The sequence below is a fragment of the Haemaphysalis longicornis genome, unplaced genomic scaffold (genome assembly GCF_048455015.1).
Source record: "Haemaphysalis longicornis isolate Haplotype H1 unplaced genomic scaffold, Haemaphysalis longicornis Haplotype H1 scaffold_5, whole genome shotgun sequence".
NCBI lineage: Eukaryota > Metazoa > Arthropoda > Arachnida > Ixodida > Ixodidae > Haemaphysalis > Haemaphysalis longicornis.
The window spans coordinates 54,840,167-54,856,826 of NW_027526385.1; the positions used below are offsets into that span (position 1 = coordinate 54,840,167).

A 16,660-nucleotide genomic window follows, 5' to 3' on the forward strand; every position below is an offset into this window, starting at 1 on the left:
GTTGCTTCGCTACGGCAGAATTCGTCCGTGTGTGTTCCCGAAATAAATCTTGGGCTGTTTTATTCCCCCCCGCCTGAATTCGTCGACACCCGGACAATGCGGGTTGTCGTCATAAGCTCGGATGGATCCGGTTCGGCTTCATTTGCAAGAGTGGGATTTTGCAGAGTGTGTCTACTTTAAAATTTTTATTTTTTTACTTCAAGGTTTTTTGCGTATAGTCAAAGCTGTTTTCGCAGTGCATAGAGGTACACGTGAGTCACGTCGCTTTGAGCGAGGCGAGGACGCTGCGCTAACTCAGGGTCGGCTTTGGGCTTTTTGAATGCTTTTGAATGTTTTTGTCTCTATTAAACTGCTTCCGAGCATATTTGGCCTGATTGCTCAATAAGAAAAGGACTTTTTTGCTACGCTCCGAACAGGAAACATAACTAGTGATTTCTTCAGTAAAAAATAAGCTTCTCACGGAAGCTTAGTTTTTCTCGTGAGGGAAGTCTATAGGGGAATCTTGCTCCAGCGGCATTTAGAAATAGGCCGTATAAAGGAATTCAAAAATTAAAGCGAAGCAGGAATCAACGTATGTGTGTAATCGGTTTCAGTGTGTAGGGTATAAAAATGATTACAAATTAAGCCCAAATCTGTGCACGTTACTAAGGCACATAACTGGTGAAACGTACATGTGGTCGCCACGTCCTGAGGCGCTTTCCGCATACGGTAACTCGCGTTGCCAAGTGACGTCGCAGCAGGCCTGCACTTAACGGCTGATGCTCTTTGAAGTAAATGAAATATTTGCAATATCGTAGCGCCACCTATGGTTCCGTCTTGTAACAGCGAAGCACCAACCGTGCCCTCTTTGTTCAGATCGCCAACAGTAAGGTCTTCGTTTAACTTCCATGCCGGTTTTGGAATTTTACAGGAGATAGCCTTTCTTGTGATGCCATGACTTGAAACTTGTGTCTGTCTGTCTGCCAGTCTGTTTAATAAAATTTTATTTAAAAAAACCCAGGTTGTAGACACAATACATTCATATATAAAGCGGCATATACGACCTATTTGGGCCAGAGTGCCCCGCTGACTTGCTCGCAAGGTGCCGTTTGCAACAGGAGATCGAACACCTACGCCCAGGACCAATCAGCCTAAAAGTGGTCCTTCGTCCCTGGCACCCCCGTTCAGCACAACGCAAAGCACTGATGGCGTTGTTTGAATGCCTGCACGAGATCGGCGTCACTGAACTGATTTAAACTACTACTGCGAACGTGACGTTCGCTGAACTGTTCACACAAACTCCATGATGCGCGCTTTTTCTTACTTCTTTTCTTCTCTTTATTCTGCCCTGTTATCTATAGGGCCTTTTCTACTCTCTCCTAGCCATCCCCCCCCCCCCCCGCCTACTAGCATGTCGGGGTTACGAATCTGGCAAGCCTCTCGGCTTTCTTCTCTAATAAAGAGCTTTCTATCTCTCTCTCTACATAACCATATCAGTTGGGATTATTTACCCTAGTTCAATAGCAGTTTTTCCAACGCTTGATTCAACTGACGGGAAAAAGTTGAGAGACCTAGCGATCAAGAAGCACACACACAAACACACACACACCCACACGTATATATATATATATATATATATATATATATATATATATATATATATATATATATATATATATATATATATATATATATATATATATATATATATATATATAAAACTAAACAGGTAGGCCTCCTCGAGCGTTTTTGGGGGCCACAGAAACAAAATGCCTGAACTGATTGCGCGCGAGCCTTGCAAACGAGAACAAAATTTAATGTAATGAAGCAAACCTTAACTTGCGTTCATTGACAAGAGGAGGGCCAGGGGAAACAGCGTGAGGTGTGGGAAAGTGGAGGGAGTCGTTGGTGGGACGGGGCATCGGAGCGAGAAGACTTTCATCTTTCAACGATATTTGAAGTGGTATAGTTGTAGCGCCGTTCGGCCATTTTTGCTCTAGGCGTAGTGTGATTCTGAATATTTATTTGAGCGTAGTGATTGTAATCCGAATAAAGCAGCGAAAGTTAAAAATTTTTTCGTCTTTCAAAGAGCCGTAACACCAAATTTGAATGCTGTGTTGCGTTTCTGCAGCTGGATTCGTGGACATATAGCAGCAAAAAATCACACTTATCGAAGAACGACCAAACACGAGTGGCATGCACGCGCAATGTTATGTTTAGCACAAAGGTTTGTCTAGGATAGGTTGCAAGGATTTTCCAATTTCGTTCGAGTGGCCTGCCGGTTCCAGGTACGCCGCGCTACGTATTTTCGTACAGCATATGGCTGCTCCCAACGCTATGTGTCTGTTGTGTTTTGTGGGCGTTGGAATGATTGTATGTTTAAACAGATTAAATTAACGTTATCGCGCCTTTTTTTATTTAATTATTTACTACATACTGCAGTCCTCTAAGGACCAAGCAGGAGGACGGGGGTGGTGCGATCGAAACTCTTCTTGATGGAGCAAAACGAGCTGCTTGCGTTTTACCATTCAGCATCCTGGCACACCCGGTTTGTGAAAAAAAAAACTGGTTGATTTCTCTGTCATAGGAATCACTAAAACACGAAAGCGAAATGTGCAGCGAAATCTGTAGCTGAGCGTGATTTGCGGGTCAGTGGCTGTTTTGGGGGTATGCTTGGCGAGCGACGTCCTGCTGGCGGGTGGCTTCGGCACAGGTGTAGTGGCGTCATTTCTGTGACGTATAGGACGTAAATGAAATTATGGGGTATGGCGGCATAAAAAACTGACGTGTTATAAAACATGAAACCGAACAACCCTAAGTATAGCGTACCCTTTACTACTGAAGGTTGCTTCCCAGCAAGACGACCCTGTTTGCAGAGGTGCACCCTTTACAGGCCACTTGCTTCGTTGTACTCGCGTCATTTCCGTGACAAATATGACGTCAGCGAAATCTTCGTGTACGCGGGAATGAAACACATTCGCACTAAAAAAACGAGTGTTACATTTTCATCTCTGAGATCAGCCTCGCTACTGGTTGCGTACCTATTTAGTCGTTAGAGAATTAATTTGTTGCTCAAGTTGCGATATCGCCAGTTCATGTTTGTGGATAAAAAACGTAAAGCCATAAAGGACTGATCGTTCTCAACCCATTACTGTATGAGGAACGAATTAAATTTTTATAAATGTGCAGATGCTGGAAGGTATAACTGCATCGTGACATTTCCGTCAAACTGGACTTTGTAGTGCCACATTTGGTGGGAGAATTCTGCGTGTGAGCCCCTTGCTGCATGACAGTGAGGCTCTGCTTCTTGGTTGAAAAAGGATACATCTGGAAACAGTAAGTCTAATGGGCAACTAGGTGGCGCAGAAATTCCACAAACTCACTGAATTTACCTAAAGTTTACCAGAACTTCATCTGCGTTTCAAAGCTCGTAACGCCTGAAATACATTCAGCAGCATTGCCATGTCACGGTTAGTTTTGGTGTCTTGCACACATCAAGTATCAAATAAACTGCACAAGAACACTATTCAAACTTTTTAATGGTTTCTTTTGGTTTCTTGGACTCATGGTCGAAAAAAACCTATAACAGCTGTTTTCAAACCTTTTTATTTTTTATGTGTAGACGCGCGGTGACCTCGACACCTCCCATTAACAAGCTAATTCCGGAAACAGTTATTAAGCTAGAAAGCTTTAGGGATCACGTGGGTGCGCCACTCTGGGGTACGGGGCGAAATTTTGAGCTTTGTTCGTTTTATGAACGCTTCAAGGTGTGCACTTGAAGCGCGCTCTGATTGGCTAAGAGGAGAGGACACGCAGGTGGGGCAAAACGAGCAGGACCCGGTACAGTGGAATTGGTGCCGTGGTACACTATAAAGACCTCACTAGTGCAACTACGTCACGTCTTCAAACGGGCGCAAAACGGAACGGACGTTTTTGAAACGGGCACACCTCAGAAGTCCGCCCCAGAGAGGATAAAAAACATGATCCGCGGTTGCCTGACGATTGTGTCTGAGATGTAGCCGTGGCCGTGCCTTAGTGGCGTGCTGTGCGTAGTTCTAGTCGTAGTATCGATTGCACGGCGTGGCTTGCTTTGCCTGTGGCTTAAGAGCGATGTTTTTCATGCTACCTGCTATGGACTGCTGCCGCTGCTGCTGATGATGATGAATTCTGACTTGGCTGGTCTTCGTCCAGACGCAGGTACCACATACGCGCTACGCTTGGCTACGTTTCGGCTTGGCCTGACTTGCTAATGGCATTGATCTGAGGATGAACTACTGTAACCTGTTTCTCGCCCTCGAGCAGCACGAATACGTTGAAAGCAGCTTTATCGATGCATGCGTTAACAGATACGTTCGACGGGCAGAACAGTGCTTGTGAACCCGATAGAGAAGTGTGCTTAGTCTAGCAAAGCTGTGACACCCTGCTTATCTTTGAAATTATTAATTAAATGGTTAAACATAAAGAAGCTGTTGCAGCTCGAACCTGTGATTCGAGCTTGCCAGCTTTCGAGAAAACATAACATATTGAAGGAGAGGTTAGGCGACCCCCTGCATCTTTCTGCATGCCGATTTACAAGGTTGAGAGGAAATCTTTCTTTGTGTCATGTATAAAGTTAACCTAAGAAATTTTATCTCAAAATATTTTGAGGTAGTCAAGGCCCAAGTACACATTTGAAGCTGTAACGAAGGGCGAGATCCGACGAATACTTTCCCGATGGGTAAAGAAAAAGTGTTTTGTGAAGCACGTTTAGTCATGATTCCCTTACAGCAGGTTAGCGTGGAAATAACAGGCAGGTATAAAGTGATATTGCGTTATAGTTATAACTTCAAAGGTGGTAGCGTGGTTAATTACAAACCACTCAAATTCTGACATTAAAAGTCCGCTGCTGCGCTGTTCATCGCTGCCGGCAGCGCTTTCAAAAAGCAGGGGAATACGTCCGTCGCCTAAATCGTTATAATTCTGAAATTGCCTGGATTGTGTTGAAAAATTCACAGTTGGAAAGCTAACCCAAGGGAAAGCGGGAAAAACCCGAATTATTCTAGTTTCATGTATCCTCATTCGCAAGAATTTTTTTTCAGTCTTTGCTGAGGCGTTTTTTTTTCTTACCTTTTCGAAAAAACAGTGTCTCACTAAAAGGTACAAATAGTTAAGACAAAAGCAGAAGTAACGTCCGAACAGGCATGCCTCCTGCCCGCAGTGTGTCTTGTATAAGGCCTGTGCCTGTGACTCATGCTCGAGATGTCTCTGTGAATCGTCAATAACGTGTCCGAGCCATGCATCATGGCGAGCTTTTCCGCATCCTTTATTCAAAGATGATTAAACGCAACTGAGTGCACAGTGGATGCTTCTTTCATCTTATACGTCATTGGCGTCGTCCTGCTCCCTCTCGCCACTTCCCGTGGCCATCGGCAGAGGGCGTCGCAGGCTCGCGTGCTCCAGCTGGCGCCGTCTGTGGTGCACCAGGTGGCGGCCATCTTCGCCATCCTAGAACGCTACTCGTGGTACCAGTTCGCCGTCATCACCACCAACCTGGGCGGACACGAGGACTTCGTGCGCGCTGTCAGGGACCGACAGCTCGAAAGCAGCACACTCCGTGCAAGGTGAGCGCATAGCTTTGTCCCGGATCCTCGCCACTACTATATTTCTGTATAGGTTAGCTACAGCCAAAAATATTTCTGCGTGCTTTTAAACAATGTACATTATTTGTAAAACTTTACACGCCGCGCCAAAAGTTTCTTGGTATGAAGAATTCAAAGGAAGGCCTTAAAGTTCGATTGTGAGCAAATTATGCAATGGAAACATACCAAAACGGCTCTTTGCCCATTACCTGGCATAAAGTACATCTGTTTGATTGTATTCAAGGTTACGAAAATGACATTGTAATATATTACTTCATTTGGTAGTGCTCAACAACAGCCCTAGGCTTCCTTCTCTGGTGCAACCGAGGGACCCGTAGTTAAGAACAGCAAACTACCTTCGGGCAACCGTTTGTTTACCTTGTTTTTTATTTGGCGCTGCCTAGAAGCTTTTGGCCAGAACTGAGCCTGCTGCTAATACAACGAGATTAAATGTGAGACGAGCTCGTAAAGTCTTGATTGTCGAATTTTTTAAATCGCACTCATCGCCAACACTGCACGCCAATCAATGCGTTTCTTCTATAGAAGTTCACGTGCGCGATATGAGAGAGTTCGGATATAGCCACGTTGATCTTCTTTTCGTAGGTCGCTTGTCTCGGTTATGGGAATATCTTCTCGCAATACCCCCCAAATTTGAAAGACACAGGAGTGGAGACGGCATAACAATATATCCTAGGTTCTTTGAAGGACGGTTATTGAAAAAACACCTTGCCGGCCACCCTTTAGCGTGTAGACGTTTTGTCTTACAATTTTCGGCCTCGCATCATTTCTGTGACTAAAGACGGTAGGTGCGCGACTGCGCAGGTATTCTGTGCTGGAGGTGCGAACTTTGCGGGGTCACACGAGGCAGGAGTTCAGGAAGCAATTGGAGCCACTGGCCGCGGGCGAGGCACGCGTGCTCCTGCTGTTCGCCAGCAAGGACGACTCCCGGGAATTGTTCGCCGCGGCCTCCCAGCTGGGCATGACGGGAAAGAACTACGTCTGGGTCGTAACACAGTCTGTCATCGGGGCCCACCCAGGACTGGCGCCACCGGAGTACCCCGCTGGCCTACTGGGTATGCACTGTGCGCGCACTTGCAGCCCACTGGGTACGCACTGAGTGCGCGCTTTATACCAACAGTGTTCGCCTTGGATAGGCCATGCTGCACGCTTCGTACCTACTGGTGATGCACTGGACACGCACTGGGAACGCAATGCGAACGCACTGTGAACGCACTAGGTGCATGTTGGGTGCCAACAGTGTTCACATGGAGCACGTCTTGCAGCATTGCTTCGCGCCAACGGGCATACAGTGGGTACGCACTGAGTGCGCACTGAGAACGCAATGGGCAACCAGTGGGTGCACGCTGGGTACCAACAGTGTTCACTTTTAGTATGTACTGCTGCACGCTTGGTACCAACTGGGCATGCTCTGGGTACGTACTGGGCGCCAACTGGGAATGCACTGGGAACAAAATGGGTATGCACTTGGTGCATGTTGAGTACCAACAGTGTTCGCATTGAGTTCGCCATGCTTCGCGATCGGTACAAAGTCGGCATGCTCTGGGTATGCACTTTCGCATTGAATACGGCATGCTGCACACTTGGTACCAACTGTGCATGGACTTTACGGAAATAATGAGTGGCTCAAATACACAACACACAAGACAGAAGACACAAACAGGCGCTACAATTCCAACAGTTTAATAGCAATGACAGCAAAGTACATTTATACAGACATACTGACATGCGCAATAGACATGCCCACAGCGTCAGTGCAAGAATTTATCTAAAAACCGCCCCTAAGCTTTGAAAAATACCCCTGAAGTATCACTAACGCAGTTACTTCCCTTCAATCTTATACAATGCCTGCGCCCTGGGAGTGCACTGTGAACGTACTGGGTGCACGCTGGTCATCAGCAGTGTTCGCGCTGGGTGCGCTGTGCTGAAAGCTTGGCACCAACAGGGTATGGACTGCGTATGCACTCGGCGCACGCTGGGAACGCAATGGATATGCACTGGGTGCACGCTGGTTACCAGCAGTGTTCGCATTGAGTGCGCCATGCTGCTCGCTTGTTACCAACTGCACATTCCCTGGATACGCACTGGGTACGCTCCTCGGTCTTCGTCTGCCTCGAAGCGTAAAAAAAGCACTCGTTACAGAGTCACAGTTAGGTTGAGGTACCAGAAGAAAAAGACCACAAGACTGGCACTGGTAGCGCTCTTAGCCTTGTGGAAGGCCGTTAATCCTGCGCTAATGTTGTGAAACCGTTTCGAGAGGCGCTCTATGTTTGACCATGCGAGAACTAAACTCAAATTAGACATCAGATGGCCGCTCTTCCAAGTCCGATTTAGAGCACAGGGAAGCTCATTTCAAATTTACATTTTCTGCGCCCAAGCTGGAATATATAATGTGAGATGCGGTGGGATTATTATAGTGGCCCGTAGACTTTTCGCTTGTGCATAAATCTCATAAACTGCGGCGTTTTCTCGCCCTTGTGTGTTTTAATATATTCCCGTTAGAGTCACATATAAAACCCGCGTTCAGCAGCAAAACGGGTTGGCCAGTAACACGCAGTGTCGCACTGCGCCGGCTACTGAGCGGTCAATAATTACATGTCTTTTGAATGCTCTTCCAAACATGAAAGAGCTGGACGCGAACACATTCGCGAACAGACAATGTATGTGCGAAGTTCGGAATAGGATGCATTTGCGCCCATTGCATAATGCCGCCCCGGAGCTCCTCTGAGTTGTTTTAATCGCCTGGGAAAATTCAAGCATGTCAGAAAAAGCGAGCGCCGAATAACAAAATTTCAGGAAACAAAGGATTCAAAAGTCGCACGCCAAGATACGGCACGTTCCGCCACCTCCACACCCTGACCCCCCCCCTTCCCGAAAAAAAAAACATCACCCTGTTTCGCGAAAGTCTCGTACATCAAAGTAGAAACCAACCACAATAGAAAACGTGCGGTACGCATGAGGACATTGGAAACGACATCTGTGCATTCATGCGTCATCTCGTGTCGTGTATCGCACGGGCGCTGTCTAACAGCGTCGGCGACTCGATTTTCTATGTCCACTCATCGTCGTTTCACGGCCTTTTCGTTATTTCAAAGCTGGGAATCGCGTCCGCCGTGGAAATCTTCTACCGCCCTCCTATCTCCATCTTTCTCTTCCGCACAACATCTCCGGCTACATGAGCCATGCCCTGGAGCCAAAAGCCAAATCCCACCACTGTCCAAGCATTATTGAAAAGGCGACGACGACATACCCACTGAGCTAATATAACTGGAAAACTTTGCGCACTACACTTTTAATCTAGTCAAACCACTGCCCGCATGGCAACATTCTCCTGCCGTAAAATTAAAAAAAAGCGACGAGTTGGTGATTGCGGACCCCGCCCGATGACGAGCGTCGTTCGGAGGCATGTTTTTCTGACTGGTGTTCGGGGGTTTGCCGCAGGGCTTGAAGTTAAGGAATGTGTAAGGGCACGTAAAGAATTTGTGGATGGGCCTACGGGAGCGCGAAGAAATCTGTGGCTACCGTTCGTGCTCGAAGTACTGCGTGTGGCGGTGGAAGAGGAGGTGGATGAGGATAAGAGGATGGAGAGAAGGAATATCTACTGGCCTGCCCGAATCACAAAACCAGTAGAAAGCATCTTCAAAACACAGATCGGCAGCGGAGAGCGTGAAACAACAGGGTGGAAGTGATGGACGCGCCTCTGCGCAAAGGGGTTTTGTTTTTTCACGCATTCAGGGCGGGGATCTATGCGTAATGACGAAACATTCCGGGCATTCCGCTCTGCTTTGAGCGCCTGGGAAGTGTACTCCACACACAACCACGCGTTCAGCTTTCCGGCACGTCGTTTGATGTGGCTTCGCCGCCGTTCCACAGGAACCATTTCACTTTCCCGCCGCCATACCTCTTCCTTTCCTGGTACGTGCAGCAGCGTTCCTCGGCTTCTTGTAGATGCCGCTTACGCGCGTTCTTGCCATTCAAGCAAAAAGTATCTTCCAACGTTAGGCGGCTGTAGTCAACGTCGTCGCTGCATACCATCTTTGTATCCACACTCTAAATACTAACGAAGCAGTTTCTCTTGAGTATTTCCCCAAACGTATGGTTATGTGACAAACAACAGGCATGCCCACTACCGTCAAGATAAAGGGGTAAAAGGTTTTAGCGTAAAACACCGCATTCCCGAGGATACTACAGCAATTAGGTGTGGAAAACGTCACCCTTGACGCACCCTTAAACACTCGCTGACTCGTCACGCCCCACACCTTCCCTTAATGAAAGCTTGGAGCTTTACTATAGCGGCCTAGAGCCCGCCTACCAAGCGGTAAGAGCAGCGCACTGATGGCCAACTGTCTTCCCCTTCTGTCCCGACGACTAACGAGAAGTAAGGAGAAGTGGAAATTGTGTAAGAATTTGTTGGGCACCCAAGGGGAGGCACTAGAGCGTACCCCATAAAGAATTCGCCACGGCTCTTTAAACCTCGCCCCTGGTGAAGCCAAGGCTTGGTCTGTGGGTGACGTCAATTAAAGACTCGGCCCGGGGGAGGTCATCTTGGCCGTAATCACCCTGGGGAGGCCATAAATTACTTTCAGGGAGCCACGCTTCTCCTTAGCCCAGGGGAACAGTAGGTGCACAGGTAATTTATACGGCGCTTCGTTGGTCTTCGCTGTGATGGCGAACCTAACTGGCAGGCGCTCTTTTTATTTCATGGCGGTTGTGGATGAGACTACGTTTTGGGGCCTGGGTATTCGAAGGGCGTTTTATTTAATTTTGTCGTGAGCTGTATTGCGGTTTTGTGTCACTAAGTTTTTTCACTGGTGGGATGGAACTAGCGAATAAAAACAGGTATATCGCCTAGACCGCACGCATTTTGCGGAGGTTGAGGGCTCTATATCAGCCTACGGAACACGGTTGATTTTTCACCCGAAGCGGTAGCTCAGTGGCTAAGGCGTTGTGAGGCTGAGCTCAAAGGTCCGGGTTTGTTCGCTGCTGATGTAGATACGTTTCAGATAGAAGCGAAAAGGGAAAACGCCAGTCCGTTCAGATTTTGGTGCTAATTGAAGGTCCCCAGATGGTCACAAATAATTCGGAGCCTTACACTACGGCGCGTCTATAGCCCAGGGGTACGTAGCTCCGGACGTTGCATCACCAAATTGTGCAGTTTGAATATCGTTTACATGGATTACGTTTGCAAGCCACATAGTTATACGCAAGAATCTAAATCGAACATATTATGTCAAAACATTAGTGATAACTCACGATTCCCTGCCTCTGCGGCCCCATTCGTACATTATGTTTTTAAAGTTTTCATCAATGATGATAAAACGGTACACAGTTTGTGCAACTAGCAGAACAATTTTAAAAACGCGGCACAGTTAATTATCGTATGACGAAGTCTACGGAACAAAAAACTCACGTTGTTTTAAGCGGTACTTTAAAATCGGGAAGGATTGGTCTGTCAGATATACTTCTGGTATTGTAAAAAAAAAAACCTTCGAATAAAGCGGGCTTTTGAATAAACGGTTTAGTTATGCTGATGGTTTGCGCATTTCGCCCCTACCAAGATTTCCACTAGGATAAGAACACTGCATAGAGGCTTCGAAGACTGCTTAAGCTTTCGGCGACACTACTGGTGCTCAAACGCTACTGGCTGCAGAGTTGTTCTTGGTGGATTCAACTTCTCCTGGGTATGACATACAACCATGTTCTAAACGTGGTAGTAGACGCAAAAGGAGTTCGTATTACCTTGAATTGCGATGGGGTACATTGCACACCTCCCGGTAACGCTCCCGAGTAACTTTGCCTTGTGAATGAGGTGGCTTCTGTCTCTTTCTTTCTCTCTTCTATCTCTGTCTGGAGCGATACAGTCGGTACAGAAAAAAAAGTAGCTTGAAGCTCTATCTTGAAGCGTGTGCGGTTAAAACAACCTGCAGGCATCCACTACAACACCTCGCTCAATAAGCTGCACGACGAGATCGAGCGCGCCGTGCTCGTGCTGGGCCATGGCCTAGAGCTCTTCTTCAGCGAGCCGGCCAACGCCAACGTCACGCTGTCGCCAGGACTGCGCTGCTACGAGTCGGGACACGCCCACTGGGCGCAGGGGGACACCTTTTTCCGGTGAGGCTACAGGCGTGACCTTTTTTGTGGATCGTGCCCGCGCTTAGGCTTTCAATGGGCTTTTGTACTACCTGGCGCGTAAATGGACGTTGACTGCTAAGTAAAGTTTTAAGGATGTTTTATTGAGCGAACCAGCAACCGTCCAAGAAAGGGGGATGATATATTACCATTGGCGGGAATGCTTGCAATATCACGTGCTCCAAAAGAAACACACCAAGAAAGCGAAGACACTGCTGTGCGTCGGAAGAAAGAGCAACGTAAAAGGGGGTGAGGGTTACGGCGCTGCCGCTGAATTCGAGGAAAGCTTTGCAGTCCCGTCGTTTCTGCAGCTATCGCGTTGCGGCGCAGCAGTCACCAGATACACTCTGCAGATACATAGCGTGCTCTGGGTACACTAGGAGTACCCAGCCCAGAGACCCCTGCGTATTTCCATTTGGCACTCCCCTGCGTTAAGTTAAAAATAAAAGATTTGGCAATTATCAGTTTATTGCTGGGTTATTGTTAAATTATTTAAACAGGTAATTGTTTATTCAAACTACAATTGAAAAGGAGGATGTGTACAATATATATAAACTATTTTTATAAAACCGTTGATTGATTGATTGATTGATTGATTGATTGACTGATTGATTGATTGATTGATTGATTGATTGATTGATTGATCGATCGATTGATTGATTGATTGATTGATTGATTGATTGATTGATTGATTGATTGATTGATTGATTGATTGATTGATTGATTGCACTTGCTCATGACTGAACTAGTTGAGTTGGTCACCCGTTTTATAAAGTTTGGTCCTCTAGACCTCTAAAGGTATGCGTCGTTTGTGAATAAGTAACACAATGCTGGGCTTCAGAGTACGGGCACTGGTTTCAAGGCGCAGACATTTTTCTGTTTCACCCGCCTATTGGTTGTACACTTATAGAGTCCAATCTAGGCTGAAGAATGTTTAGCTGACAACTTTTTCCCCACAGGTATTTACGAAACGTGTCCATAGAAACCAAAGGAAGCCCCAACATTGAGTTCCTCCCCGATGGTACCCTGAAGTATGTAGAGCTGGACATACTCAACCTTAACAAGGACGGCTACTGGGACAGGGTGAGTGTCGTATTGCCTAATTATTTAGCCCTAACTTCCATTCATTAATTTGTTTAACTACCAAAAGAAACAAGGGAACACCTTCGTATGATTGCCTATTTCGCGGATTTCAACGCGTACTGCAACCTACCTGCTACCTGTTTTTTTTTTTATTTTCAGATTGGGGGCTGGACACAGAAGGGCATCGACATCAAGGACATCGTCTGGCCGGGTGAAGAGTTGGTCCCTCCCAAAGGAGTCCCTGAAAAATTCAACCTGAAAGTAAGCATTCTTGTACCTTTATTGAGACCCTAGAGTGTAACTGTTACCAGTAAATTATACTTAGCTAAAACTATTTTATTACGTGCTGTATATACGCTCAAGGATTAAATATCATGTCCGAAAATGATACACACGTAGTAACCTTCTGCGTAGCATAGATTAAGTAACTTTTACGCAATTGCGTCGTCTGTTAGGCTCTGAACATTCCCACATCTAAACATTGTAGGCACAGGATACGCATAATAGACTCTCTGTTTGAGTCGATATTTGGCTGTTTGGAGATTAAGTCTATACTTGTTTAGAAATAAACAGCACGCCGAGTTCGGCAAATAAAACAAACACAAGGGAGCGCGATATTTTGAAAATTACCTTCAGCATAAACGCATGAACATTGACTTTAAATAATTTGCAAAATAGTTTATCTCCATCACGGGTTAAATGAGGGCGACAAGTCATTCCTATTTTTTTATTCGCAGGTGACCTTCATGGAAGAACGTCCTTTTCTGAACATCGGACAACCGGACAACGAAACGGGTGAATGTGAAAGTGGTCGCGCCGTCAAATGCCGCGTTGTTCCGGAAGCCGCGCTTCAAGGGTAAGTGAGAGAGAGCTACTCTTACGCCTACACAAAGGCCCAGTGGGCAAAGCAGCAGGAAGAAATTTTCTCCGAGAGCAACTGAGCAGCCGAAAAACGCGAAGTGCCTCTCTGTCACTCAAAAGACTAGTTTCTTTAGTCTTGTTCACCTAGGAGATGACTCAGTAAAAAACTTCCGGGACATCTCGACTAACGTGAAACCGAAACCTGGGTTGAGGCGAAGCCTGCAGTCTATGTGTGTATTCTTGGCGCCTTTGCGTTCTTTACAACGGAGATGAAACTGGGTTTAGTGGTATACAGCTTTGGTGTAAAAGTCTCTTCTCTTTTAAGCACAAAGCCAGCGCGAGGCGTAAACTAGTGTCCCTGTGTTTTAGTGACTTTAGCGACACTTTTAGGTCTACGCTTCCAGTGTCAGTGTTCACGCACCATCGCGTGCACGCCATTGACGAATGTCTGGGAACAAAATTCAACCACCGTACATTGCATTTGGACCGTTTGTCTTAAATCGTATGGTGGAAATCGAGCAGGACCTGCTAGAAAAAATCGCCCAGGAAACACCAGCTTGTTAATCCGCCATATGGACCGCCTGATTCGTCGCTGGGTTGCCGCCGCTCGGCGACGCCTTCGCTCGCGACTTCGCTCTAAGCGGGTCCAGCACTGCGTCCGTTTCGAGTAATACGGCCAAAAATGCATGCATTTGGGCTGGGACCAGAAGAAATTTCAAATAAACAATATTTGGGAGTACAGCGATTTCGTTATAAGTACGTATAGGGAGAAATATATATATATATATATATATATATATATATTATACTGGAGCGGCATTCTCGTGTTTTGTCCCTTTTGTCTCCGTTTCAATATTTCCGTAATGAGGGAGTCGTGATTGGCTAAAACTGAACAACCGGATGTGACGTAACGCATGCGCGGCGGGGTTTCATCGCGGCTTCTCGGAGCAGATGATTTGTATTTGAAAAAGGTGAAGGTCAATCAATCATAAATTTTCTATTTATCACCTTGTTGGCTCGCTGGCGGAACAGGCTGTCGAGAAGTAGACGCATTCGAAATGCCTGCAGAAGCATTTCCGAATCTTGAAGAGTACTGTGCGGCGTCTTTGATTTGAGCTCCGGAACGAACTTGGCTGGCTGCAGCGAGGGCTCAGTGTCGAGGACCAAGTGATATGCGCCCTTTGTTTCTTCGCTACCGGTGGATTTCATTAGGCGGTCGCTAGTGAAGAAACAATAGTGAAGAAACAAGAAACAAGCTCCCTCTGTGAGCCGGTGTACCCGTGCCGTCACCATCACACAGTAAAAAAATGGCCGCGTATCTGCTCCTTTCGTTGCAAATGTCGTCAAAATACAATAGTCGTTGTAGACATTTGCCAAGGAAATGCCCCCCTTTGCGTTCCCGCTCACCTCTCATGCTGTTCCTGTTCCGTCGCGCTCATCCCAAGGTAAACACACTAAAGGTTTGCTCAAGGCGATTTGAATTTACCGCGTTCCACTGCTACAGGCCGGGTTCCTCGATGCTAGCGCTACAGTACTGCGGAGACGTGCATGAATCGAGGCGGCCGAGTTCTAGGTTAATAGAACCGCGTTGCCGGGCTCCGCGTGCGTTCCAAATAGAACATGGAACCTAGATAGTGGAACCTTTCGTTGCTGCTGCCGCATGATTTCTCATATGCCGCCAGGAGGTGGCGTGGGCAGCAGCAGCCGGCGTTTTCTGCAGTAGATGTAGGATATCATTTGCTATCGAAAAACCATGTATTCATGAATTTTTATAATTGGAACACTGTAAATACTTTTGTGTGATAATGTCCGGTCCTATATATGCGTAATGTCTTGTTCATGTTCAACAAAGTTGACAAGTATGAACATATAAACCAGGCTTAGATGCTCACATTTGGCTGTGAGTATATAACACTATTGCGCAGTATACATTTTACTTTGGCCGGATGGCTGAATCGAGTCACAGACAGACAGACATAGAGACAGACCAAAATTTCTAGGTTTATGTAGCCCAAGAAAGACTATCCTCTTTAATAAACGACCGTCTCCGAGTCGGGATGAAATTTGTAACATGAAATTACATAAGCACTCAGGATGAAATTTGTAACCATTTATGGGTACTCGACGATTACACATACCAGCTTAACGTTCGTAGGCTTCAAGCGCAAGAGGTACGTCGTCCAGAAGCAAAATTCCTGCCCACTTACAGATTTTGTCTCGTAAAGCAGAACGAAAACGTCAACGGCAAACGCCAAACGTTCGAGGTTCTTGGAAAAGATCGCGTCAGCATGCCGAATGTGCGTCGATGCCGAAATACGCAACCGTGGGGCTATTTTGATGCACGGTCATTGTCACCAACCTCAAAACGGGGACCACGCACAAGAAAAACTGAGTAGCCGTAGCATTGCTTACACTTTCACGTCACAGGACACAGCTGGCTGCAGCTGCCATCTTTGGACGGTGCTCCCCTTGCGCCTATAACTTTCAGCGTCGTCAGAAAGAAATCTCATCGCGATTAGATTTTAAAAACACGTCCACAGAAATACATAAAGATATTTTTTCACAGTTTCAGTTCGTTAAAATGCGTTTTCAAAAACAGTTACGGTGTTATCAAAGGCCCTCTGCTTGACTGGAACTATGTCATGATGAAAAGGTCGCAAAACGGACGTTTTCAAAACTGTCAGTTACGAGAATACCGCCCTTGGTCCGTACCACCTGATTCGTATAGCTGTATAGAAGTATAGAAGTATAGAAGTATAGCTGTGCGTAAGCTGGGGCCCGATGCAAACCGCACTTTTCCTGAAGGAAATCGCACTGTTCCTGCATCAAAGGCCAGTTTTCTCAAACGAGGCTAACCATTGCTCACATTCAGCAGATGTCTGAGCTTGGAATCCCTCGGGTAGAATTCGGGTGGAATCTCGTAAAATTTGTGCGTCATTGATTTTTGCTCAGTGCTCTTTCGTCCCAAGGCG

The 16,660-nt window shown here is 46.5% G+C and overlaps 1 protein-coding gene across 1 annotated transcript in view; it reads left to right on the plus strand.

The window, feature by feature from the left end:
- The window catches only part of Nmdar2 (glutamate ionotropic receptor NMDA type subunit 2), a 170,039-nt gene that overhangs the window by 137,839 nt on the left and 15,540 nt on the right, over window positions 1–16,660 (plus strand). The window contains exons 5-10 of the mRNA XM_077670415.1: window positions 5,392–5,579; window positions 6,420–6,670; window positions 11,543–11,726; window positions 12,704–12,827; window positions 12,987–13,088; window positions 13,565–13,683. Of these exons, the coding sequence (XP_077526541.1) occupies window positions 5,392–5,579; window positions 6,420–6,670; window positions 11,543–11,726; window positions 12,704–12,827; window positions 12,987–13,088; window positions 13,565–13,683 (968 nt within the window). The remainder of the gene's footprint in view (window positions 1–5,391; window positions 5,580–6,419; window positions 6,671–11,542; window positions 11,727–12,703; window positions 12,828–12,986; window positions 13,089–13,564; window positions 13,684–16,660) is intronic.